A 27,170-nucleotide genomic window follows, 5' to 3' on the forward strand; every position below is an offset into this window, starting at 1 on the left:
TCAGTTCAAACCAACAAAGATCAGACGGTTGGGTCGCAACAGCTGCACTTGGTATGACGTTCCACCCAATAGCAGTGCAACTACTATTTAAACTTTTTTTTCCTTCTTTCACTTATTCAAGACTTCATTTTTGGCCCTAGCACATCATTTTATGTGGCCCGTGAAAGCAAGTCACCTAGCAGTGTGATCTTGCTAAGATCTGTACCAAAAATTCAAAATGTTACATGCAAAAAATAACAATGTTGAGATATTGCAAGCAGTTTCTAACTTATAGGGTTTTTGTGTGTGTAAAAAAATGGGTCAGTCATACATAACATTTTATGGTTTCCCAGTCTTAATAGTCTTCTGAGGGAAGTTGCAACTACAATATCGTCTGTGGCAAAGAAGATAAGAAAAAATAATCTTCACCATACAAATTATTATTATTATTATTATTATTATTATTATTATTATTATTATTATTATTATTATTATTATTATTATTACTGCCCAGCAACGAGTGGCTGTTCAAATGTGAAAGAATTTAAACTGTAATTCTATTGTTACATTTTATAATTAAACGCGAGTGATTTACGTTGTATGCGCTGCTTTTTGGTGAGCATGTTTGCCTGGTCAAATATGCAATAAAAGTGGGGGGGAAAAGTTTACCAGTGAGAAAGCAAAATATGTACGTACTTGGATTGGCTACAAGCGCTCTCCCGCCCCCTCGCTCTCTCTCCTCCCTTTCTCACTCTCACCTCTCTCATCATGTTTGGTCGTGATCACGCTGTCACTTTCCGTCCAGCGCAACCGCCATTCGACACGCTGCTGCAGAAAGAGAGGCAGATGCATAAAGGATCTATCCTTTCTATCCAGAGGGGGCATTTTTCATGAAGCTGGGGACTTGGCAGAGACATACAGTTTGCTGAAAGTTGTATAGCGCTCAAGCTTGGATAGTTCCGGGTGCCTCAATGAGCGAAGCTGCTATGAAGAGCGGAAGGACAAAAAGATGGTAATGTGACAGTTTACTGCTGTTAGTTGCGATCTTGTGAGCTCATAGGTCTTGATAGACCTTGGAATGATCTTCAACTTTCATGTTTTGAAAGTGTCACTTCTTTGCTGTGATTTATCCTTTACTTTGACTCCCAAAAATACTTGATGATGTTATTTTAAAAAATCACATCAAAATAATTTAGCAGTCCCAGACGGGCAATTTAATTTTACAATCAACCTGTTCATAGTACAACAGTTTTATTTAATAATTGATTGTTTTCTGTGAACCCGGGGGGGAAAAATCATCCAGTGTAAAATATACTACATTTACGATATATACTATATTTTATTAATTTTAAAAGTTCTGCAATGACAAATAAGTAGGGGTAACATTGCATCACGGGTACATCGTTTTGATTGCTTCTTTAACACTGTGACACGACCGTAAAAGGAAATTAACCACTGATGTAAGGTAGAATTGTTAAACATAATACACACAAAGAGCATTCTACTTTTTCTCCAGAATTGACAAGGATATGCGTCAACACTTAAGTTGGTTATTCATTTTCTTAACAAAACCAAACAATGTTGCTCAGGCCTCTGTGGTAATGCAGATTTTTTTTTTTTTTTTATTATTCACACAGGTTTTCCTAACTCTCTTATGACATTTACTGTATATTTATGCACCATTTATCAGATGGTAATGTCGATAACGCTCTTAGCCAACACTTATCTACTACACATTTCATTTTGACAGTATAGTAGTTGAGTGAAATGGGGGAAATCTTTGCTCAGTTAAATGCCAAGTCAAGGATAGAGAAGGTCAGTGTGAAGACAGTATTAAATAAATCCCAAAAAAGATTATTTGATGATGAATGATTTACATTTTTGTGCAATTTTACTCTATTGTTGTGGCCAATCACTCTAGAGATCCAATTCTTGATATACAAGTTATTTTTTCATATTTTATGACCACAATATGTTTGTCAGTCACATAATGTAAACATCTGCCTGAACAATGCGATGCAGATAATATAAGTCACATACACATCAATCAAACATTTCTGCCCATGCACACACAATGAGAGTCCTGTCTTAGAGGAGGCATATGTAGATAAAGTCGTGAAAACGCCCGTCATTTCGTGCAACAGCATTGTCTTCCTCCATGTAGCCCAGCCAAGTCTTTTATTTATAACGTCTTGACAAGCGGCCACTTGTGTTGCAACATGCATGAAGTGTGACTGAGTGTCGCACTCTGTCTTTTGTCTCAAGGTGACTTCACCTTGATGAGCATTAGGAGCTTCAACATACTGACAAAATAGTGACTGGCTGTCACAGGTTGACCCCCACCTCCCAAAAAAACACAAAAATAATTCAAGTGATGGCTCTTCACTCCAGAAACTTTGAAGTTGAGGCACTGGTTGTAAATAAAGCTACCTCTCTATTTTTGTCCATACAGTATACAACCATTAAAAATGTGAAGGTGCTCCCTGACTGTGTGTTTTTCCTCCGTGTTGTTCCTTCCACCTTATGGCTGCAGGGAGGGTGTGGCCAACTCGCACAGAAGGCTGATTTGTTTGCCACTGCCTCACTGGAATGATGTTATGCCGGGAAGTGAATTTTAAAATACCCGCCCAGCACTTCTGTAGCTTTGACTTGGCGGGACCTTGCGTGTGAGTGTGTGCATTTATCCACACCCCGCCGTCCTTGCCGCCATCCTCGGCTATCCCGCTTTGGGAGCGACCTCAGTGTTTGGGAATTAACTGACCGGTGCTTTGCTGACCAGGTCACACAAAGCATCATTTTTCTCTCTTCAGAAAGACGTTCTTTGTGATTTTTGCTGCAGTCTGACTGCATGCTTATTGGCGCAAGGGCTGGTCCAAGAATAAAGATCCATACTTTTATTTGAATGAGGCATCATGATTAGTCTTTGCCCACACTAAGCTCCCACTTAGCTATCACATTGGACATAGAATTTTGTCGACTCATTTTCAACTCTCAATCACAGAGGATGCTTAACATTTTACTCACAATTATGTTATTTGTTATTTTCAGTCACCCATTCTTTTTTGGTCCCAGTTTAAATACAAGAGGGCTTTCTCTTCAAATTGCACCGCGGTGGAGACGGTGCATGTTGTGCTAAACGCTCACCACAAAATTTGGTGGTGTCATTTGCCATGTCGAAGGTAATTACAACTGTCCGTAGCAGTGCTTTTCAAACTTTACTGAGCCAAGGCACACAAAAATCTCAGGGCACACCAGCATACAAAAGTATCTAAAATGTTGAAAAATGATTACGATTCAGAGAAGGGATTCATTACGTTTTTCGACCTTGAACTAACATTCTTGACATTTGAAAACTTCCTTGTCACTTCTAATCTGTTTACTGCTCAATTGAATTTTCCTCTGACATTGTTGAGGTCCTCTGTCACTTGTGGTGCTTTCCCTAGTGTTGTGAGAGCTTTTATTGAAAAAGGATCGCTCAAGTGTACCGTTTGAGACAAAAAAGATTCACTTACTGGTTCGGTCAAAGTTAAAGCTGATGTTTGCAAATGTTTTATTTTCATTAAACACAGAAGCTAATCAGTCGACTTTCACGAAGGACTATAGATATCAATTAATAATTGCTATTGAGAAGCTGAAATTAGATGATTTAGACAATTTTAAGTTTAACAATAGCTCAATTAGTTGAGGATTGAAATAGTTGTCGATTCGTTTGATAATCGATACGCCCAACGCGACGTAGCTCGGGCTGCCAAATTCCGAAACACGGTAAACTTGATTTGTACCGGCAAAGCGCCAGTCTTTACAGTGAGCACACGTTGGCGTGTCTATGAAACTGCGGCCCTTTAACCTTAGTTGATTGTGATCATGTACATGTCGTGCTTAGATTCCCTTGTGGACATTTTCTCTCTAAGATAACCTATTTCAACTTTGCATTCATTAGACATAACTTTATTTTTGTTCTCTGGGGTGAAAATATGGGTTTACATGATTAATTGTAGTTTGGAAGCAGCAATCTTTGAGTCAACCCTGTTTTTAATGGTTGCTTTGTCAAGTTAGCCTTTTTTTCCTAAGCCAAGAACATTATCAGAGTTAACTCCTTTAATATCCTGGCTGTGTGCTTTGGTTGGTTGGTCCCGCCGAAAGATGAACTATTGCCCCAGTCTGTGTTAAAGAGCGCTCTCGAGTAGGTTTTCATCCATGAGCCCTCTGTACATTGCTGCATTCTCCAATCCTGACTAGTCTCCCAGTTCCGAGCACTGAAAACCATCCCCACAACGTGATCTCGCCACCACCACCACGCATACTTTGCTGTTGGCATGGCACTAACCGGTGACAAATGGTGTCTGGTTTCTTCCAAACATGACGTTTGACATTCATTGTAAAGTGTGCAAAGTCAATCTACATGTAGAATTCTCCAAATTTTAGATGGGAAAACCAAATTTCATACTTCCTAGCGTTCAGGAACGCAGCACCTCGTGTTCTGTTCTCGGAAATGATTCTAAATGTGAAATGTTCTTATTCAGATTCATTTTCAGTTATTCCAGTCATTTGTAGGAAGTGTCAAGGGATAATTGCTTTGCAGTTGTCGACAGGGACCGCCATAAAATTCCAAATGCGCAAAGACTATTTCTGTTTCTTAATGATAGCAGGCACAGGTATTTAAACCATCCTCATTTCCCACAGTGGGTCGGTCATCTTATCTTCAGTAATTCGAGTATGGTCATTCATTTCAGGGGCTGAGTGAGTGCTAGCTGCAAGCAAGCTACTCTATATACTTGTTGAGCCATGTGAACTTGCGGGAATCGGAAAGCTGTCGCCTGCTTTCGGGCTGAACCACTTCAATAGAAGTTGATACGAATATTGAATGCTGGCATTGATTTGTAGAAGCTGAATAAAAAATAGATACAGCAGACTTAGGCTCTGTTGACAAACATTTGGCACAGAGCTATAAAGAGTGAGTCACTATTACTGGCAATATACATAGTAACCCTGCTTGCATTTTTGTACCCATGGATTCGCAAAATCACATTTTTAATTTTTTTTTCCTTTTTTTTAGTTTAGCCTTTTGACAGAGACTCAGCAACTGATTTTTAAAATAAAACAAAGACAAATTAATCGTCTGATATTCGACTTAAATACATTATTGTAAATAGAACTTTTGTTTCTTCCGACTTTATTCGGCCCCGTATAATATTTTTTCTTCTGTGGTTAAAACCAAACAAAGTCTACTGCATGGTAGCCATTGTTGTTGTCATTGGTCATTTCTGCTCCAAGTGCAATCCTCCTCCCTGTCATCATGATGACCATGATGTTTTATCCCAGAGGGGCGTGGCAGGACTGAGTCACAGGGCTCTGTAGACAGGCTGATACTGTTTGTGGACAGTATTCTCAGATGATAATGCAAGGTAATGAGATGGTGAGCCAAGAAATAAACATGCAATGGCAGATGCAGAATAAACAGCAAAGTTACACACAATCTACTGGGCGGCTTATTACATGGTGCGGACCGATTATTCTGTGGTATGAGGGGAGGGCTGCAAGTGCACAATATTGTTGATAAGCAAGGTTACTTCATCCCGTTTCCTGTTTTGGACAATTCTGTGAGGGTTGCGATATGCATATTGCATGGGCCAATATCGCGATATAGTTTTTGGATATATTATGTAGCCCTCATGTGGAGTGTGTTAAGAGTGATTTTACCTTCCCGATCTCAGAAAACAGTCAGCCGAAACTTTTTTTTTTTTTTTAAATTACAAAAATTCAGTCAAGCCTGCCTCCCCAAGGCAAAATTTCACACCATCACACTGGATTTGCTCTAATAGGGGCCTTAATCTCAAAACACAAGCTTTATTCAGTCTTATATCAGAAGTAACATGAAAGCCAAATCTAAGAAGAACAAATGGCTATGACATTCACCCCATGTGTCAACACTTGCATGTCATCATCACCTCCTCATCAAGCCTTGACATACTACATTTATATACATTAACCCTGAGGTCATTTGCGCACTAAATAAAGTTGGGCCTAAATGTGTCTAAGGGGTCAAAGGAAAGGTGAGACACTAAACAGTGGCTTATGGCAGCCTGGAGAGCAGTGACCCTGTTTCTGGGATTGTTTGTCTACATTTTTGACAGCGAGCACCAAATGTTGGAGCTTGCCAAGCTGTCCCCTCAACAGGTGACAGACCTGCGCAAGGAATGTGACTGGCCCCAGGCACTCATGCTCATTTTTTATGGAACTTTACAAGTTGTAATTCATTGTTTTTTTGTCATGTCAATCTGGTTTTACTGACTGATTCTATTATCCAGTTATCACTGCCACCAGCCCCGCTTTTCATGATTGTATCCATGTTGACTCCACTCTTGGAAACAATGACCAGCCTTCAAAAACCTAAACACGCTTCAACATTGTATTTTTAATAGCCTTAAAATTGACCATATTGTAAAACATGCAAGACACTATATGACATAATGCAGAAAATAGATTTGTTTGTTTTTTTTTAAATAAGAAAATTAAATTATATAACATGGAAGTAGACAAACAAAATTTACTTACTGAAAAAAAAGTTCACAATGCAGTGTGCCCCACTGGATATTTTGGCTGGCTATAAATATTTTCAGGCCGATCAAATATTCATTTTTTTCTTCTATCTCTTCTCCATCTAGAACCTGTTGTTGGCGCTGTAGTCATCCTCAAAGCAACAGCTTTCTGTGAAGAAATCATCTGGCGTTGTGGTCTGCAGCCTCCTGGAAGAAGAAGTTTAAAAAGAAGCAGTCGAGGAGACCCCGATCGTCATACAATCCCATTTACGTTATACAACTGAGCAGGATGATATCCTGTTACTATGGCAACCGGCAGCTGAGTTTAACTTAGTGGGTCGACCACCAAGTCCTAAGTACCATGGCCTCTCCTCCTCGTTCATATGCCACACCTCGTGCTAATTTACCTGACAATTTGTCATCTAACAGTTCCTTTGCTACTAAACATTATCGTGTAACGCAACAGACCTCATTCTTACCATCTTTTCCTCCCCACCCTTCCCTCTCGCTAGAGACCAGAATATGTCCGGCCAAGCACGGCATTGCGGTGTCTCTCTGCCTCGTGGATACTAGCAGCGCTTCCTCATCCAGGCTTGCCAGGGACAAAGATACAGAGGCAGAGCCAAAGCCTATTGGCTGGGTGTCCCCTGACACATGGGATAGCCGCTTTAATGGCACGCAACTAAAGACAACCATGGATGTTGGCAAGCCTCTAGCATTGTGCAAAGTTGAAGATAAGGCTGAGGTTAGAAATACAAAGCAAGTAAGTCCCTTTTCAGGCCAGATAGCCGCTGAGGAAGACTATATTGATATTTTGCAGGCGACAATGCTTTTTGGATGCACTGCACAGAAACAGAAATCGGAAGTGCAAATGCAACCCAAATCACAAACGGAGTCATGTATGCAAACCCAAATCCAGCCAAAGTCACATAAAGAACTCGTGCATTTACCAAAGAAAACACAAGCACACTACACATTACAAGATGCAAACATGGCAGCTGAACCTTCATCTGCTCAGTGTGAGAGTGCTGTTCAGGTCTCAGAGAAACCCTGTACCCCATGCATGGCTAGGAGACAAGGGAAAATGCCTTCCGAAACTCAGGAGTTGAGATGTCATCATCGGAAGTCCTATCGGGCCGCGCTGCGAAATCCTGTTGCTGTTCAGCATGAAGAGGCCAGAGCTAGCATGTTAGGTGTTGTGCAAGAGGATGGGGAAACCTCGCATTGTGATGCCAGAAGGACACTAAAGGAGACTGTTAAAGGTCTGTCTCATTGTAACCATGACCAAAACATTTGCAAAGAAGAGTCAGGAGAGAAAAACACTGCTCCATTTTGGAGACACGGAGATACAAACCATGTTCTCTGGATGCCTGACCACCCAGGACAGGATGACAGAAGGCCAGAATTTCTAACTTGCAGGACCACTTTGCCTTTTCGAGAACATTACGAGAAGTGCTTCATCAGTTTACAAAATGGAAGTAGATCAAGCGATGAAGAAGCTTTGGAGAGCGCCAACGACCCTTCAAAGGCGTCTGTGATGTCCACCAAAGAGCACAGCTTATCAAATACTTGTTCCCAACATTGTGAAGACCCCCTAGCTACAGCCAACACCACTGGGCTGAGTCCAACTGTGTCTACTCCTGTTTCACCACGGAAGAACAAACGGGAATCAGATGGAAGATGTTCTTCCCTCTCCACTGCAGTGGTAGACACCTCAGAGAAGTGCCAGTTGGTCCTCGTTGACGGTCCGAATATCAGGAGGGGCCGAAATGAAGACACCTGTGCAGATGTCCCTCAGCTTCACGTGGTCAAATGTAAAAAAAGCACAGCCTTTCGATTAATTTCACCCAAGATCAGCAAAGTGAGGATGGCCATTCCAGGTAGACCACTCACCAACTTCATATTAACCACAGTAGGCTCTACTGTCCATTAAAATGGCTCCATCCTTTTACAGATGGGGCAAGTAAATCCACTGCAGGTAAAGACGCAGAAAGCTCTTCACCCGGTTCTTCAATTCCAGCAACAGAAATTCGGAGGAATCCTCAGCCGTCCTCCGCTCATCCCAGACCGGACCACCTTCCTCTGGGATCTCCAGACCCCAGAGCTCACCCTCTCTATCAAGGAGTAGCAACACTCACAGGCAGGTTCTGATAGTCCTCCAATCATCTGACCTTCAACAAAACATGTTGATGCTGGAACATAGAGATAATATCGAAAGGCGGGATGCACTCCTAACTTTTGTTTGCTTGAGCCCTGCAGGAGGCAGAGATAGAGCAGGTAGGGCGATCGCCGAGCTTTACGGAGACCACCAAGGATGGAGCTCTCATGTTACCAGCCAGGAGATCTTGGAGATGTTGCTCTACTTTCACTCAATCATCAGGTGAGACCTACCAGTGCACCTGCAGAAAATTACTAAATTAGACAAAATTTAATTCTGATTAATCTAGAAATATTTGGATATCCGTGCGTGTCCTTTTCGGCCTCGTTCCAATATGGCTAAATGAAAGCACAACTTCACAATAATAAACAGGTAAAGGGCTGGGGGTGTACAATGTGATGTAATTTTTGTGTGTGTGTTTTAAGGAGAGAAATCCGAGAAGTTGGGATGATCCTAATTTTTGATGCCAGGAAATCGCATCCTCTTCCACAGCTGTACAAGGCCTTGATGACATTGCAGGCAAGAAATGCACAAACATCTGAAGTACAAACTTGACCGCTGAAGTTTGATCAAGACCAAATTACATGTTTCTTGCTAGGGAGGAGTGCGTCTTTTTTCTGAGAGCAAATCAGGGGCAAGATTCTGGTTACCTCAAAGCACTTCCTATTTTTCAAATCATACTTGCTGCATCCTGCATGGTATTTTTGACATGGTGTGGGACACTCTCAAAAAGTTGAGGACTCTTACTTGAGCACAATTTTTGTCTTCTCTACCCACCTTTGCATATGGTGGATGAATACAGAATTGGTCACAAAAATGCAGTTCTATTTGAAATTTTTAAATGTAATCTGCAGTCTTCTGTTTTAGTGTATTTTACTAATCGATTAAATAATTTACGTTAAAAAAAATATATATTGTATTCAGGAGCAGTGTCCCCAGGCAGTGAACACTTTGGTGCTTCTAGTGGATAAAGAAAGCGGTGCCCGACCAGAGAGATGCCCCACCATGCGGGTTAGTCTGTCTGATTGTCCTCTTGCTAACTTATGAAGTGAATAGTCGTGAGTTTGCTTTTGTTGAATCACGCAGACTGAGGTGGTGACATCATTGAAAGCCCTGATGAAAATGGTGGAGGAGAGCCAACGGACTCTCCGTCTGGATGGAACACTGTCCTACAATCACTGTGACTGGGTGGAGCTTCACCAGGTGAGTCGGCATGTTCACCCATCTCCAGGGGCGGGCCTTAGGCGTCTAGTGCCCGCAGCCAGACATGATTTCTGAGCCTCCTTCTCTTAAAGAACCTGTTGAAGGTGGTCTGGAGGCACCTTATGTCCTGAATCATGTGACGCAATGACCACTTCCTTGCCTTTTCTAGAAACTGTTTCCATTCGCGTTGGATCTTCATGACGCATCCAGTCTACTGCTGAGGGCAATCAGTGATTTAAAAGCGCCTCAGAGAACCAATTCTGTCCAGGTACTGTATTGTATGAGTTTTACTGCAGTCAAATGATGACACACATGTCTATGTCTTGTATTAAATGTGCTCAGCATGTAAGTACGTTATTAAATCATGCTCTCTCGTGATGTGGTCTCACCGTGCAAGTGTACTTGTTTGTCCAGACTGTGCAGCAGTGTATGAAGAACCAGAAGACTCTGATGCGTGATGTACTGGAAGACAGGCGATTGGTTAACCTACAGAGGGAGGGCGGGGCCATCTTGGTGCGGCTGAGGAAGGAAAGCGACCACAGATATCCTAACTGTGAGGCTCTCAGGTGGGCACAAAATGTATTTTGTATATTTTCTATTCTGCCTATTTTAGTTTTCTAGTTTTTGGATTAAATTAGACTGGCTTTGTCCTACATGCAGTGATGCGGTGGACTCACTGACTAGCCTGTACAACCATGTAGAGGAGCAGGTCCACATCCTTGTACAAAGCTCTAACATGTCTCTGGAACATTTGAAGTACCTGCTGCAAGTCAGAGAGATGGAAGGACACTTCACACAAGTATGTCCCGCCATATTTACGATGCCGGGCTTGACAGATCATTGATCGGTCATTTTAATGATGTCGTTCTCTTTCTATAGTTGCAACAGTGGTTTTACGTTGAGGGTGAGCGCCATCTGCGGGAGGCCGAATCGGTGGAGGACTCTGGAGACCAACTGGAGCAGATCCTCAACAGCTTCACTGCTTTTCTTATAGAGGCTAATGTGAGTCTTATCTGCTGTTTGTGACTGTGTCTGACATTTGGGGTGCACACACACATTCAGACCGTCATATGTGGGAATTGAACTCACTGTGTCGGCACACAAGACAGGCAAGTGCACCCCTACACCATCAGCAACTCCCTTAAGCATGGTAATTAATCACAGCACTTAATGAAATGTGATATCTGCTTGAGCATTCCTAGTACTCTCTGCAGTTTATCACTGGTCACTGTTTGAGGTACGCCATGATAATATCTAAACCTCCCCGTCTCCTCCAAGGATCGTCGACACCATGCCATGTCATTGGCGCAAGAGGCTGAGCACCTCCAGCAGGCTGGAATGTCATACCCAGAGACACAGGCGTTCAGCAGCCAGGTCTGCGCGTTCAAATCGGACCTGGACCACTTCCTGTGTAGAGCGGAGGCATGTGGACGGGAACTGCAGATCATGGTCAAACTGTGTGATTTTTGTGAGCAGGTAAGTGTGCTTTAAATCATTGTGCAAAATACCGTGTTTTTTTTTTTTATCTATGTACTTTGATTTATTCAGCATAGCAATGAAAGTTCCATCGTTATTTCATTTTTTTTACAGGCTACATCTCTGGCTGTTGAATGCATTGACTATCTGAACCAAAATGTCACCACAACCCTTACAACTCAATCCTGTAGTCTAAGGAGAGCACCTGTCAATCAAACCTATCAAAACAAAGACACGGGACCATGCAGCAGCCAGTGTGACGTCCACACGAGCGTATTAGCATCAGATGACGACAGCTCTGTCCTCCAACTCTTCCAGAACAAGTTCCTTCAGTTCAGCTTAGAACATTTTCAGGAAGTGAGGGCCCAGGCCAGTGCACTGAGGGGCTCCAGGGGAATGAGGGTCTGGAACGCAGCCTGGCTACGGTGCCAGGAGGCCCAGCAGTTGCTTCAGGAGAGAATGCAGCATATGGCTGACAAGGTCCTCAAGAGTCAGCCACATTGTAGTAGGTGTTGCGGCCATCATTATGTGGATGTGGCCAGCACTCAGACAGCACCACTTGGTAGTCTGGTGGTACAGTCAACAGCAGAGTGGGAGAACATTGTGACGGGATCAATGGATTTAGTCAAAAGAAGACCAATCCTGGGCAAGAGCAACACAACTGAAGCAGAATGTAAAATTCCCGTCAAAGCCCAAGATACAAGTGATAATGGCGACGACCATGGATCAAAGCTCACACCAAAATCATCTCACAGGTACGCAAGCATTGACCTAATTTGAGGAAATTGAGGAAACAATGCTGTAACCGTTATGATGACAGAAACATGAACAGCACAGCGAACTGGTGGTTATCACATCTACTTTAAAGTTCAGAGGCTTAGGGTTTGCATCTCAGTCTTGCTGGAGACGTTGGCATTCCTTTTACTCCCTAAATAGGTCAGCGAGGAAAGCGGAGCGAGAGACAAAGAGGAACAGGGCAAGAGGTGACCGTGATGCCGCCGCTCTCTCACAGTCTCACGCTGTGGGCTGCCAGTGGTTCCCGTGGGCACGAGGCCTGCGAGCCAGCTCCCAAGATTTATCCCCGACAGCGGTAGAGGTGTCCGAGTCTTCCACACCTCTAAAGGAGCAGATTAGACCGTCGTCCTCCTGCTCCCACCACGGTCAGCCATCTTGTCGGATCCTCCAAGAGGCTCAGAAGTTTCAGCTCTCTCGCCACGGGAGCTTCCGCTCGGAGGGCTCCTGCAATCATGGGGCTGCAGAAAACAGCGGGGCTTATCTCTGCAAGCACTCCAGCCTGCCTACTGGCAAGGGTGAAGGAACATTCTGTTTGGAAAGGCCACAAGAGGGCGCCAACAATGCTCTGTAAGTGGATGAAGTGTGTTGCAGTGGTGTTCGTGATGGATTTGAATAACATGGCGTTTTGTTTTCTAATCTTCAAGCTTACATTGAAGTTTTACAGGTATTGTTTTCTTTTATTTTCTTCGTCACCTCTTCTTTGATATACCAATAGGATGGTCAGCATCAAGTTTCATTTATAAAGATGGAAGAGGTATCTTATGTAAGGCTGCATCATGACTTATTTGTAATTAAAGTACAATACATAACGTAGAAAATATATGATTGTGCTCTAATTGCTCGTGTGTTGACATTCAATCCTATTTTTTATGAATGCAGCTATAGTTTGCAATAGAAGTTCAGCAGCCTAAAATATATACTAAGATGGCATTAAATGTTTCCTTGCTTCATGTTTTCAGGAGGTTGCAGCATGTCCTGGAGGAGCTGCTGTTCACAGAGCGAGAGTATGTCCGCTCTTTGAGCTACATCCTGACTCATTACGTACCCCTGCTGGACAGACTCGACATTCCCCAGGACCTCAGGGGCAAGCGTGCCATCATCTTTGGGAATCTGCAGAAGCTTCATGATTTCCACAACCACTACTTCCTGCCAGAGCTGGAGGCCTGCCACAGGGATCCTGCTATGGTGGCCCGTTGTTTTCTCAAAAATGTACGGGAGTATAAAAGACTTATATTATTAGCTGGGATAGTTGGATTGATAATATTTCCTCAACAAGCCGAAATTGTGTAATTTAAGCATTTAATAACCACCCTCACTTGCTCAGTTTATTTGACACTCTAGCTTAATTCATGTTCTTTATATAACACAGCTAGAGTAGTTGAGACCGAATGTCCGGCACCTCTGCATGTTGCAGCGAAGTATTGCACTTATGATGATCAGAATACGTCTGTAATTTTTTTTAAAGCACGCTTAAAATCCAGATCTTGATAACAATATAAATTTGTTTCTCTCCACAGAGTGACAGTTTTGGCCTTTATGCACTCTACAGTAAGAACAAACCTCAGTCAGACTCCTTGATACTGCATCATCGTCACGACATCTTCAAGGTAATTTTATGTTTTCCGTTTTGGTTGGTAGATGATCAGGTTCCTTCATTTGGGGGTTAGAACACATGACAAGAACCCCACCGAAAAAAAATCCATTTTGTTTCGTAAATGATCTGGTTCCTTTATTTGGAGGGTTCGAACACATGACAAGAAACCCACAAAAAATACACACAAAGCAGCATGAGAAACCAAATCATCTGATTAGTCATCAGTAATTGTATAGCTCAAGTGACCACAACCTAGGACCTTTTTCAAAACAAAAGAATATTTCATTTTGAAGTCCTTGTGTTGCTTAACAAAAATGTATCCACAAAAGTATACAGTTTGTGGTGACATAGATACAACTAACATCTTTTTTTCGGGGGTTGTGAAAAGCTACATATTCCCCATGAGAATATTCAGGACTTTCCATACCACCTTCCAAAATATGAAAATAATCCCTACAAAGACATTTAGCCTTTATTGACTCTGTTATGGTTGTTACAGTTCTGCCACAGTCCCTCCACGCTCAAGTCTTCATCTTTCTTCACAGAGGAAGCAGCAGGAGCTTGGGGACAAAATGGATCTGTCTTCTTATCTGCTGAGGCCCATCCAGAGGATCAGCAAGTACAGCCTCCTGCTGCAGGACATGCTGGGTCTGACTGCCCCCTACTGGCCACGTGACGTTACCAACGCTGCGGTTGTCCACGACCCTGAGCTGAGCAGCAAAGAGGGGGAGCGGGCTGACATCAGGGCTGCCGCTGACCTGGTTCGTTTTCAGATGCGTCACGGCAACGATCTACTCACCATGGATGCTATCCAGGACTGCGACGTAAGACTTGTCTAAAATGGAGATAGAAAATTGGCCCTAAAGTCTATATAAAAGCAGGTTTTAGTGCTCTTGTATGCTCTCAACACAATCTTTTTTGATAGACTGCTTTAAACACACCCTAAGCATATTTAAACATGCTAATTTGCAAAAGCATAAACTGCCATAACACTTACTTACTTGGTTGGATTAGCTTTTCTTCTCTTCTTTTCTGACAGGTTAACTTAAAAGAGCAAGGTCAGCTCATTCGACAAGATGAGTTCACCGTTTTCTTTCGGAAGAAGAAATGCCAACGCCGCATCTTCCTCTTTGAGCATCTCATTCTCTTCAGCAAGACCAAGAAGACTGAAATCGGAAATGAAGTTTATGTCTACAAACAGTCCTTTAAGGTTTGGACCACCTAGTTCCTTCTTGTTCTCACAACTTGACTGTGAAGATTTTGTCTCATTGCATTGGACAAATACACTAAGCAGAGGTCATGTCTGAATGCGCGTCCCTTTGTATTCTTTCTTTGGCCCAGACCAGCGACATCGGGATGACCCATGACACCGGCGTGAGTGGCATGAGCTTTGAAATCTGGTTCCGCAGGAGGAGGAGCGAGGACACTTACATTTTGAAGGCCAATAGCGTCGAGTTGAAAAAAGTCTGGACCGCTGACCTGGAGAAGATTCTCTGGGATCAGGCGACTCACGGTAGAGGTAGTATCAACTGAATCATGGTAACATGAAATATGTGCAGTGAAGTATGCTGACTACTGTTGACTGTATTGTATGTTGCAGAACTAAGGCTCCAGGAGCGAGTGTTGATGGGACTTGGCCACAAAACATTCCTGGACATTCAACCCAGCGAGGTTGCCATCTGTGACCGAGATGTCAGCGGCATCCTGCCTGGCAGAGGTAAGAGCCAGGAACATTCTGCACCCAGGACATTTTTGGTGGTCACGACTGGGCAGTGTAAGTTATTGTCTTGGCTGTCCATGACGTTGGTCCTTACACAAATTCAGTATCTGAAAAGCTCTATGGAAGGAAACATGGCGGTATTTGGGACTAAAATGAAAGCCTCACAAAAATAACTTTAAAAACAGAACCATATCGGACATGGCAGTAGTTGTTGAGACGAAGGCTAGCAACCCTGATTTAACAAAACATTTGTCAATTTGAACTCGATATTTTTGGTGACCAACTCGATATCAATGTGTCAAACTCACTGTAGGTCTGAGAACACTTACAGTACATCCTAATTTGTCATCAAGTGGGCCGAACCAGTAAATTCGTAGATACTAATTATTGTAGTTAACAAGAAGTTGTTGCTTAACAGTAAAACACAAGTCAACAGAACACACTGTTGTGGTCACTGAGGTCCTTCTTGAGTGATTGATGGCAACTATGCCTGTGTGTTGTCAGTCCCTGTGGCATGTTGTTCACACAGGGCTCTAGAATACGCTTGCCCCAACTCCATCGGCTCCACCTCCACCATCCTCAGCCGATCGTCTTCGTCGTCGGGCCGCGGCTCGCTCTCCCCTGCTGGCTGTCTCGGACACCCTGCTGCTGGCCCCGCCCCCGACGGCGTTCTGGACAATGAGGTCAACGCTCGTCACTGTCTTCTTCATCGGGACTGTGAACGCTGGACAACGAACCATCGTCCGCTGAGTATGTTTGTAAAGCAGAGGCAGTTAGCAAAATAACACTGATCAATATTTTTTTTTCCTAAACATTTCTAGATGAATTTCCTACATTGATACCAAATCTGCCCATGTTTTTTTTATAGCACCAGGCTTTCATCATGATGATGATGATAATAATAATAATATTAATAATATGAATAATAATAATTTTATTTTAAAAAAAATTATGTGTTCTATTTTCAAGATGAGCTTATGACTTGTTTTATCTTTCACTACTTGGTGGACACAGCAGATTCATCTGAGGAGAGCACCAACGTGTTCTTCAGTGACTCGGAGCACAGTTGTCTGTCGGCCCTCGGTGGGGAGGTTGTGGACTCCTCATCATCACTGGGCTCCCACAGTCCCCAGGGCCGCACATCACTGCGTCAGATGAAAAGCTCACCAGCACTCAATAGGAAGAATGCGGCCAATGAAGCCAAGCCTCCACTCATGGATAATTCTCAGGTACATGGAGAGGGTGGATTGTAAACAGTGATAAAGTGACAAAAGTGCAATAATAAAACTGAAAACTTCCTGAATTTTTGTTTTTGTTCAAAATAAATTGAAGTTCAAAGTTATGCAGGTTAGGGGTGGCCGTGGGTCAGTGGTAGAGCTGTCGACCAGTACCCAAAGGGTGCGCTGTTCGAATCTCGCTCTGCCCGAGTCATGCATTGTTGCATCCATGGGCCTGTTTGATTTTCTGCAAATTGGAGTGTAAATTGAACAAGCTGAGAACGTTTGGAATTTAAAACCCTTCTTTGAAACCCCAACCCTAATTTGAAACACTACCACTTACTCTAGTTTGAAACCCTACTTCAAAACCCTAACCCTAGTTAGAAAGCCTACATCAAAACCCTAACCCTAGTTTGAAACACTAACAACAGTTTGAAACGCTACTTCAAAACCCTAAACCCTAGGTCGAAACACTAACAATAGTTTGAAACCATACTTCAAAATCCTAACCCTAGTTTGAAACCCTGCACAAACACTAAGCCTAGTTTGAAACGTTCCTTCAAAACCCTAACCCTAGTTTGAAACCCTAACCCTGCTTTGAAACCCTAACCCTAGTTTGAAACCCTACATCAAAACCCTAACCCTAGTTTGAAGATCAAATTTGAAACCCTAACCCTAGTTAGGTGTACTATATCTATATATATATATATATATATATATATATATATACATACACATATATACACACAGTTCTTTAAAAAAAAGCCATCTAAAAGGTTATATGACTGATACAGTTCACTTGGAAAAAAAAATGCTTTATCAGTCATGCATGCCATTTAGTTCCAGATAATGATAATGGTATCAGAGACTCGTATACGTCGATACGTTGAAATAAGGCCAATATTGTCTTGTTACCCATACCTGCTTTTGATACTCACCTCCCTACTAAATTCTGGTGTGTTTTTGCCAGAGGTGTCAAATGTGGGCGAAGCATAATGTTTGATTATCATTTTGAGGACTTGATTTGCAAAATCTGTCCCTGCCTTGCATTCCAGGGAGATATTCCAATAGGAAAATCAACAGAAGTTTAACCTGGATTCCAAGGACAAGGTAAGCCTATTGTTGGGTTCAGTAATATAGTAATTGTATTTTTAAAAAGTCCATATTATTGTGTGCAAAAGAAATCGTAGTGTTTAATGCCCCACTGAATATTTAAAGAAAACACACGAGTGAGGTCTTTTGTGAGGGATAAAAAAAATCATACTACTTGAAGAAGGGAAAAAGTTTCTTTTGTTTATCTATGGTAAGGTTATTATTTGTTAATTTATTCATTCTTGGAACCTTTCTTGGGGCGAATTGTGTTTATACTATGATAGAATGCTGCGTAATAATGCTTACAATGTTTAGATGTCTGTATTTGAGTAAAGTTAGGACATCTTTTCTGACAGTCCTTCTCATTCAGAGTGGATGCCTTGTGGGAAACATTGCGCTTGTCCTGCCATTTGTAGTAGTCATGCGGTGTGAGCACGATATTAGTTCTGTTTCTTCTCCTTTTTAGTGGCCGAAATTGTGTCATCATTCTTCTTACCAATGTGTGGTCGTCACCGCCCATCAGGTGTCTTCTTATCCACCTCCTAGGATTATTATTTATTACTTTGTTCCCTTTGATGCAACTGTTGGAGTTTGCACTTTGTCCATCTGGTGTTGTTTTATCTACCTGCTAGGATGAATCGTTTATCACTTTGTGTTTCGATGCAATTGTGTGAGTTTGGACTGTGGACCTTGAAATGTCCTTATTAGAAATCGATTTGTATGGATGGTAACACTTCTTGGACTTGAAAAGCAGTTTTTGTGCTACGTGATGACGTATGAATAAACATTTCTAAAACGAGAACCACCTATACAAGCATATTTGATTTTGTGTCCGATCAAAATCTGTCCATGCAGGAGTCTTATTGAACTCATGTTCAATCATGTCGAGTTAAACATACGGGACCAGAGTCAAATGCATTTATTTTTTAATCACTATTTGTTTTAATTACAAGGACATGACTCCAAAGAGAGGCTAGGAAGCTGAAAACAAAAAATTACAATTGCGTCTCTTAATGGACATGCGAACATATTCGTATGTACAGGTGCTGTGATTGATGTGTTGATTTTGCTTTGCTTTGCCGTCCACTGTTGTTTTCGAAATATTTGGCACTGTATATATTATCTGGTCGAACACACATTGTTGATACTGTCTGTGAAAGTGCTAACGTTTTATCATATTTTCTTTCTTAAGGTGTTTTCACAAGTGTGTTTGTTGTTGTTGTTTATATCATGTCCAGTCAGGTGTATTTTTAATGTTGTTTTGGTACCAATAAAGCTACCAGTATGCTGTTCGCATAACGTGAAATTTCTGAGGTGTAATTTGTCTTGCATACATTTATGATGATTAATAGACTACAAATAAATGTCACATCATCACGTTGTACAAATAGTGAAATAAAGTGTTACAAGATACCTGCCATTTGAAACATAAGGCTCCACAAACCTATGGAGATGTTTTTTCTAAAATACGTAAAAACAACAGTACATGCTGCTGACATTTTTCTTCTAATTCAGTGGTGTCTTATGATACAATTTACAAGTAACCTGATTCGCAAATTTTTAAGCTGTATGTTTTAAGATGGTTGCTGTGATGATACTCACAAGCATACATTCTTTATCTTCTGAAGTCCAACTAATAGTACTGTGACTTTCTGAGGAGTAATTTTTGCCTCACTCCATGTGAACACCAGAAAAAGCATCAATCCATCCAATTTCACCACCGCTTATCCTGTTGACGGTCACGGGGTTTCTGACATCAGGCCAAAGGCAGATTACACCCTGAAATGATCGCCAGCAAGTCGTAGAGAGATACAGAGACAACGCATCACATCTACATGCGCAATTGTAGATTATTAACTGGTAGAAAGCAATGCCATTCCAAAAGAGAAAGCAATGTCTCTCCAAAAGCGAAAGAGGCGATTCAAGTGATCCATATCTCTGTGGCCTTCCAACTAAAAACGGAACTATGAGCTGATGAGGTCAGATGTGAACAGCCCACTCTGGTTTCACAAGGCTTCAAATACCCAGAAGGGGAAGGAGCTGTCACCTTACTTCAGGCACATCACCCGCACACACACACACACACACCTCAATCATGAGTCAAGGTAAGATGAAAGATGCATGTTTTTCTGCATATGTTTGATACAATGATGTATTTGTGTAGAAGGGCACATCGGATACCGTTCTGCGGTTTATTTTGGGAAACCGTCGTAAATTACAATTTGTGGGTAATTCGATAGACACGCTTTCACCCTTAAGATATTGGATATTAATGTTGCAAGATAGAAGGGCTTATGTATGCTAAAAGAGGTGTACTAAATGAGCAATGTCATTTTGTGTGTTATTGAAACGCTGAGACGCACATTTACACTTTGAGCAATGCTTTCATTCATCGAAAGATGTACGTCTCATATCATGTGAATGAATGCTGAGACAAACACACAGTGTGCCTCACAATACATTTTTTTTGTGTTTCTATGATGAGAATCAAGCAATTCTGTTGTTTTCAACATTATATCGCAGAAATGCTAAGAAAAAAGCATTCACATTCATAATGTTGGACATTCACATGAAGTGTTAGGCGTGCTACGATTACAAAATAAACATTACTACTTACTTGAAACGACATGTAAAAGCATACTTGTAATGTTGCAAGAATAAAGTTGTACTTTATACAACAAAAGTGGCAATGTGGTAGAGGTGCAGATATCAATCGACAACTACTAATTGCTTATCAAATTAGTTAATAGCTATTTTTGCTGTTTAAATCTAGTAATTCAGAATTGCCCAAATCCTCTGAATTTCTCAGCAATAAATGTTAAATACATGATTTCCCCCCCCCCCACCAATTTATCAATTAATCAACAGATTATAACATCTATTTTACTTGCAATCCAACATTTCCAGTTCTGAAAAGTAAAATATGTCGTTATGTGTTATGTTTCTAATCAACCGAGCTCCCAGGAGCGAGCTTATGTTAGATAATAGCAGTGACGCCTACTTTGAATGAACATTTCTGGTGACAATTACCTTGCAACAAGAACAATTTGCTTCTCATTGGAACGATTGCAAATAGCACAAAGTAGAAAAAGGTTAATGATGTGGCATTCCACATCAAATAAAACAGATATTTATATAGAATAGAATTTTTATGATCTGACAGCAGATCAGGAAAATCCACAAACAAGCTCATAGCTCAAACTAAGTGAGTAACTTTCATTTCATATTTGTGTCAGTTTTGGCTATCGAGCGCTGTGACCTGAACATCAAAGACAACAAAAGCAGCCATCGCACGGAGCTGTTTGCAGACGAGCGTCTGATCGTCCGACGGGGACAAGCCTTCACTATCTTTGTCTACTTGAAACATGGCAGCAAGACGCTCAAAGCAAACGACCCCAGTGTCAATTTCATTGTTCACACTGGTCAGAAAGCAATCAGCCCACCACCAGAGAACAAGTTGTGCATTTGCGTGTGTTTTGATTTAGATTTGTTATTCTCACTCTGCAGGTCCATTGCCCAAAAAAGAATCAGATACCAAGGTTTCCTTCCCGCTCAGCAACTCCACAGTCAACACCAAGTGGAGCGCCTCGGCCACTCATGATCGGGCGAGCAACAAAGGGTCCATCACCATAGCATCCTCCCCTAACGCCCCCATTGGGCTCTACTCTCTGGCTGTAAACCACAACGGGCAGGAGACCACCTTAGGGCAATTCACTTTGCTCTTTAACGCTTGGTGTCGAAGTCAGTCTCCTTTTTTGCTTTACTATTATATGGCATAAGCAACAACCACAACCCTGTAAAACTAACTTTCTTGGTGGAAGCCATCGTTTCTGTTCAGTATTCCCAGTAACAGTGTTGACCATGTGCACGGTTCTGCAGATGATGCCGTGTACATGCAAGGCGAGGCCAAGAGGCAAGAGTACGTTTTGGCGCAGCATGGCCAGATCTACAGAGGCACGGACAAACGCATTAAGGGGACGCCGTGGAACTTTGGACAGGTGTGTGTGTGTCTATGCAAATGCAAGTCATCAACCGTAAGTGATTTTTTTAAACAAATCTGTTTTTTTCATTAAATTTTTTTTAATCAAAACTGCTGTTACAAATTGTGCACAGCAGTGTTTCAAGACATTTTAATGGTTCTAATAAAAATCAAAGTAACCTTTTGTTGAATTTACAGCATTAGGTTGTTGTATTTGCACTAAGTTAAAAACAACCTTGGGAAAATAATTTAGAACGGAGCTTGCATCCATTTATTTGCTTTATGTGCAGTTTGAAGCTGGAATTCTGGACATCTGTCTGAAAATCTTGGACGACAATCCGAAATTTGCGTTGGACGCCGATCAGGACTGCTCAGCCAGGAGAAATCCTATCTACGTGACTCGGGTCCTGAGCGCCATGGTAAGTAGCTCAGGTCAAGGAAGAATTAAGCAGCCTTTCCATGTTGACATCCCACTAAGGATGAGCACTATTTAAAAAAATGGACGGACCAATAATATATTAATGAGCTTACAAAAGGTTAAAGAACCCGTGCCTTCATTTGGGGCCGCAGGTGAACTGGTGACTCTCCAGGGCTTACTTTGGCAAGAGAAGGAGACACCTCGGACTGATGGCTAATTTCTCACTCAGCATTTGTGCCTTTGTTGCCACAGATCAACAGCAATGACGACAACGGGGTGCTGGTAGGTAAGTGGCATGACATTACCGGAGGCGTTCACCCCGGCCAGTGGGTCGGGACCGGAGACATTCTGCGCCAGTGGGCGGAGAGCGGCTCGGTCCGCTATGGCCAGTGTTGGGTGTTTGCTGCCGTTGGTTGCACAGGTAGGGGATCCCTAAAACTTTCCATATGTTTCCCACTGTTGATCAACTGACGGTTTCCAGAAGTAATAATAATAATAGTAATGTGTGCCCAGCGATTGGCTGGCAACCAGTGCAGGGTGTTCCCCCGCCTGCTGTCAAGTTATACATTTGTTTACTTGCTTCCCCCAGTGTCCCGTGCCTTTGGTATCCCTTGTCGGGTAGTGACCAACTTTGGTTCAGCCCACGACAGTAACGCCAACCTGATCATAGAAAATGTTTACGATGAAGAAGGGAATAATATTTCAGATGGGGATTCAATCTGGTGAGTCAGAGCAAATCCAGCCATGCTGGTGATGATGATGGTTGTCATTATCAACCTTCATCCAATCCTCTTTGCAGGAACTTCCATGTTTGGGTGGACAGCTGGATGACCCGTCCAGACTTGGGCAAGGAATATGACGGGTGGCAAACCAGCGATCCGACGCCACAGGAGAAGAGTGACGGTGAACTTGAATTTTCAAATACATCCAATGGCCACACACCTACACAATCTAATGACATCCAATGCAACTTCTGTGCGTGCTCAGGCGTTTACTGTTGTGGTCCAGCTCCACTGAAGGCCATTAAGGAAGGAGAGCTCACCAAAAAGTATGACACCCCTTTTATTTTTGCTGAGGTGAGTTGACGACATCGTTGATTACGCAAAGAGCTCAACCAATCTTGCATTAACCTCACCTTCAAAATGAGGTTATAGAAGTTTGAGTTTGGAGAGAGAGACTTGGTGATATCATCAACCTCTGTGTTGCATTAGGTCAATGCTGACGTGGAGAACTTGGTTCGTCTGTCGAGCGGAGAGTACTTCAAGATCGGCGGATCGACCAACTCCGTCGGCCGCTTCATCAGCACCAAAGCTGTTGGCTCAGATGAGAGAAAAGACATCACAGATGAGTACAAGTATCCTGAAGGTAAACACATGTCTCTTTAAATTAAACGTTGATTAGCACCAACGTTATTGACTACAATTGCTGTCCCTTGATGCGTTAGGTTCTAAGGAGGAGCGCAAGGTGTTTGAGAAGGCCCAGCATCGCAACAAGCTACAACAGCGAGGGGAGGAACCGGGCCTTCAACTCAAGGTTGACAAAACTTGAATTCATCTGGAATTGTGATTGGCTCATTTGGTCTCATAGTGGAGAGGTGCTTAGCAGATACTATTTAATTTGTTAAATTAATCCACAATTACTTTTTTTGTGGGCTTCACTAAATACAATTGCAGTGAATGGCAGACATACGTAAATATAAAATAAAATTGACTTACTATTTATAATAAAAAGGAACCTCATAGAGGTACACTATGTAAATAAGAGCCAATGCATTACCCCTGTTTTGTTTGTGGCCCAAACTAAATCCTTTTCATCCTTTTTATTGAAGATTAAGCTGGCAAAAAATATGATCGTGGGTTCGGACTTTGAGGTGTACCTTAGTGTCACCAACAACTGCATGGTGACAAAGACGTGTATGCTGCTCTTCTTTGCCAAAGCGGTTGGTTACAATGGCAGGCGAGGAAAGAGCTGTGGATTCATATCGGACAGAGTGGAATTGCCCGCCGGAGAAGGTGAGACACACTTCAACCACCACGTTGTCAACACATTGTGGAATATTGCCCATTGCTGCCAGTCATTTAAATAATGATAATATTTTATTGGCATCTTAAGATGACTTTAGAACATTCTACCGTCAGATCAAAAATGAATAAATAAAACAATCACTTAGAAAATGCATTTGACATTCACTTGGGTTTTGTTTGTCTGATATTTATATTTGTTTGATGAACTTACACGTGTAAATATGCAAACTGCAAAATAGCATGAATTTGAGAAGAGGAAAGAGCAAATACTTTTTGACAGCACTGCAGATTCATGAATGAGGACTTGACCGGTGATGTTTTTTTTTTTTTTTTTTTAGAGAGACGACTGTACCTTAAACTAGAGTACGACACTTATGGATCAGTGATCACATCCGATCGACTCATTCATCTGTCAGCGATCACCATCGACAAGGAACACATTGATTATCACAAGGCCGAGAAGACTATAGTGCTGGACGAGCCTCCGGTGGAAATCAAGGTATGATGTATTGACATATGATAATATGCGACGTGTTCACATTTGAAAAGTTTCCAGGTGTATGTGACATTCCTGCCAAAATATACAAACGATAAATATTTACAGGCTTAATATCTACTTGTCAGGCTTTGCTTCATATCAATCGGATTCTCTTGCGTTAAGATATTGGCTAATCAGTGCTGCCAACTTAGCAACATTGTTGCTATGTTAAACATCCTTTCCAATTATTTTAGGTTCACAACATGATCTCATCTAACAAAAATGAACTAATTGCCCATCCACATTGAGAAGCATTAGCCTTATATTACATGTGCCTGTGCAGCTGCTAGGAGAAGCCAAGGTGAGGCAGCCGGTGTCGGTGAGGCTGACCATAGTAAACCCGTTGCCGGAGGCACTTCAGGATTGTAGCTTCACCGTTGCGGGTGCTGGCCTGGTTGACGGCAAGCCCATAACATTCAAGTATGTATTGACACTTGCTGTTTGCAAGAACATTCATATTAGGTTGCATAGTCGTCCAAATACTGGGATGTGGTCCATTTTCTTATCCTCATAAGGATAAGCGCTATATGAAAAGAAAAAATGGATGCAGGCATGACTGAACTTGATCTTGTTCTATTCTTCTGGCAGGATTGGACGTGTGGACCCCAAACAGGAAGCTACAGCCACCGCCATGTTCACTCCTACCAAGGCTGGGTCCAGCGTCCTACTGGTCAGCTTTGACAGTGACAAACTGAAAAACATCAAGAGCTCCATCAGTATTGTAGTGATGGGGGGCTAGACTCCATTCAATTTTCTGACACGTCTTTTGTCATAGCAGACACAGTGGCTTACTTTTATTCAATCGACCCTCATATAGTGCAACTCAGGCTATATAGTTCATTGATTTGATACGATTTAATCATCATCCTTTATTTTCTAGTCCATACGAATAGTAGTAAGCAGTTAATGTGAACGTTTGATGATAGGCAATTTTACAAATTTACAGTGATTGATTGATTGATTGATTGATTGATTGATTGATTGATTGATTGATTGAAACCTTTATTGTCCCCTCTGGGGAAAATCAGTTGTCAAACAGCTCATGACGTTTAAAAAGAGGAAGACAAACAGAAAAACAGAGTTCACAATGCAATAAATATAAACACACTGCTGATCCAGTAAATAAATAAAGCTGGTAGTTAGCAATTGAGGAGCAGTCGTCCATTTATTTCGTTTTACATTCGGGTTGAAAACAAAAATCTGACATTTGGTTAACTGATTTATATGACAATATGTATATGTGTTTTACGTTGTGTAATATGTGTTGGTGTCCCCCCCAAATAAAGAGCAAGTAATCAAATACACATTCTTGACACGGACAAAAAATGCATAAAGTTATTAGGTACACTAGGTACAAAATGTTGGTGTACCTAATGGAGTGTCCGTGTGACGTCACAGATCGCCCAGTCAATCAGGAGGTGGGGGTGAGGGCGGGTGTGGCACTTTTCACTTTCAGTTCAGCTTTGGCCATGATTTTGCCCTAATAAAGTGGCCTATTATTAGGTACACCTGAAAATGGCGGCGTACCTAAAGGAGTGTCCGTGTGACGTCACAGATCAAAAATCAGAAAGTGGGGGTGACGGTGGGTGTGGCACTTTTCACTTTCAGTTAAGCTTTGGCCATGATTTTTCCCTAATGAACTGGCCTGCTATTAGGTACACCTGAAAATGGCGGTGTACCTAATGGAGTGTCCGAGTGATGTCACAGATCAACCAGCCAATCAGAAAGTGGGGGTGAGGGCGGGTGTGGCACTTTTCACTTAAACCAAGGGTGTTGACCTCCAGTCCTCGAGGGGCCGCGTTCCAATATGTTTTCCAAGGTACCCTCGTTAAACACACCTGCGTGAAAAGATTTTGGTCATTTCACGTTCTGCAGGAGCTAAAACTTTTCACGCAGGTGCATTTAACGAAGGAATCTTGGAAAACATGTTGGAATGCTGCCCCAAGGACGAGAGCTTGACACCCGTGACCTTTGACCATGATATTTGCCTAATAAAGTGGCCTGTTATTAGGTACACTTCAAAATGGCACTTTTCACTTACAGTTCAGCTTTGACCATGATTTTTCCCTAATGAGGTGGCCTGTGATTAGGTACACCTGAAAATTGGTTTGCTCCGCCAACTTGGGGGCAGGGCCACCTTATGTATTTACACAAATACTTGCATTTGTTTGCATATGCGTACGCATACAAAGCAAGGTTCCAATTCTAAAAGCAAATGCAAGTATGTGCTCACACCTGGGATCGAACCGAGTTCTTCCTAAGGGAGAGCCCTTGTCACTAACCAGTCAGTTATTTCGACCTGGCAGCTGTTAGCCGTCTGTACTTTTTTGTACTAGTGATGTGCATTTCAGTTCTCGAACTGAATCTTTAGAATCGGTTCACTCAAAAGATTTGTTCAAAAGAATCGTTCATTGAATCGTTCGCTACACTTTATTTAT

The 27,170-nt window shown here is 42.0% G+C and overlaps 2 protein-coding genes across 5 annotated transcripts in view; both read left to right on the top strand.

Moving 5' to 3' along the window:
• The window catches only part of LOC148402514 (puratrophin-1-like), a 24,525-nt gene extending 5,453 nt beyond the window's left edge, over positions 1–19,072 (top strand). Inside the window, exons 1-24 of one of the 4 annotated variants that reach the window (XM_088369487.1) lie at positions 748–991; positions 6,645–8,398; positions 8,473–8,658; positions 8,778–8,898; positions 9,102–9,195; positions 9,601–9,687; positions 9,763–9,879; positions 10,049–10,147; positions 10,294–10,445; positions 10,540–10,678; positions 10,759–10,881; positions 11,158–11,355; positions 11,470–12,110; positions 12,292–12,717; positions 13,110–13,359; positions 13,668–13,757; positions 14,290–14,568; positions 14,784–14,954; positions 15,086–15,263; positions 15,345–15,461; positions 15,969–16,214; positions 16,479–16,693; positions 17,737–17,791; positions 18,240–19,072. In XM_088369487.1, the coding sequence (XP_088225613.1) occupies positions 6,880–8,398; positions 8,473–8,658; positions 8,778–8,898; positions 9,102–9,195; positions 9,601–9,687; positions 9,763–9,879; positions 10,049–10,147; positions 10,294–10,445; positions 10,540–10,678; positions 10,759–10,881; positions 11,158–11,355; positions 11,470–12,110; positions 12,292–12,717; positions 13,110–13,359; positions 13,668–13,757; positions 14,290–14,568; positions 14,784–14,954; positions 15,086–15,263; positions 15,345–15,461; positions 15,969–16,214; positions 16,479–16,693; positions 17,737–17,772 (5,484 nt within the window). In that variant the 5' untranslated portion in view covers positions 748–991; positions 6,645–6,879 and the 3' untranslated portion in view covers positions 17,773–17,791; positions 18,240–19,072. Of the gene's footprint in view, positions 1–746; positions 992–6,644; positions 8,399–8,472; positions 8,659–8,777; positions 8,899–9,101; positions 9,196–9,600; positions 9,688–9,762; positions 9,880–10,048; positions 10,148–10,293; positions 10,446–10,539; positions 10,679–10,758; positions 10,882–11,157; positions 11,356–11,469; positions 12,111–12,291; positions 12,718–13,109; positions 13,360–13,667; positions 13,758–14,289; positions 14,569–14,783; positions 14,955–15,085; positions 15,264–15,344; positions 15,462–15,968; positions 16,215–16,478; positions 16,694–17,736; positions 17,792–18,239 lie in introns of those variants that run through there. The other 3 variants (XM_088369490.1, XM_088369488.1, XM_088369491.1) reach the window with 3 other exon arrangements.
• A 594-nt stretch (positions 19,073–19,666) lies between these two features.
• Positions 19,667–25,888, top strand: LOC148402515 (protein-glutamine gamma-glutamyltransferase 2-like). Its single transcript, XM_088369155.1, has 15 exons — positions 19,667–19,878; positions 21,010–21,195; positions 21,281–21,514; positions 21,653–21,771; positions 22,043–22,171; positions 22,423–22,591; positions 22,760–22,892; positions 22,970–23,073; positions 23,158–23,246; positions 23,382–23,535; positions 23,615–23,703; positions 23,999–24,182; positions 24,533–24,693; positions 25,016–25,152; positions 25,321–25,888. Exons 1-15 carry the CDS (start codon positions 19,869–19,871, stop codon positions 25,469–25,471), a joined length of 2,049 nt encoding a protein of 682 aa, XP_088225281.1. The 5' UTR covers positions 19,667–19,868; the 3' UTR covers positions 25,472–25,888.
• The last annotated feature ends 1,282 nt before the right edge of the window (positions 25,889–27,170 follow it).

This window comes from Syngnathus floridae, chromosome 2 (assembly GCF_059516105.1).
Source record: "Syngnathus floridae isolate MCC-2025c chromosome 2, RoL_Sflo_1.0, whole genome shotgun sequence".
Taxonomy (NCBI): domain Eukaryota; kingdom Metazoa; phylum Chordata; class Actinopteri; order Syngnathiformes; family Syngnathidae; genus Syngnathus; species Syngnathus floridae.

What these genes read in the sequence shown, in the direction of transcription:
- LOC148402515 (XM_088369155.1), top strand. An exon ending in AACCGGGCCTTCAACTCAAG is followed by an intron (nt 23,704 to 23,998) that starts GTTGACAAAACT and finishes TTTTTATTGAAG; the next exon opens with ATTAAGCTGGCAAAAAATAT. An exon ending in GGCAAGCCCATAACATTCAA is followed by an intron (nt 25,153 to 25,320) that starts GTATGTATTGAC and finishes TTCTTCTGGCAG; the next exon opens with GATTGGACGTGTGGACCCCA.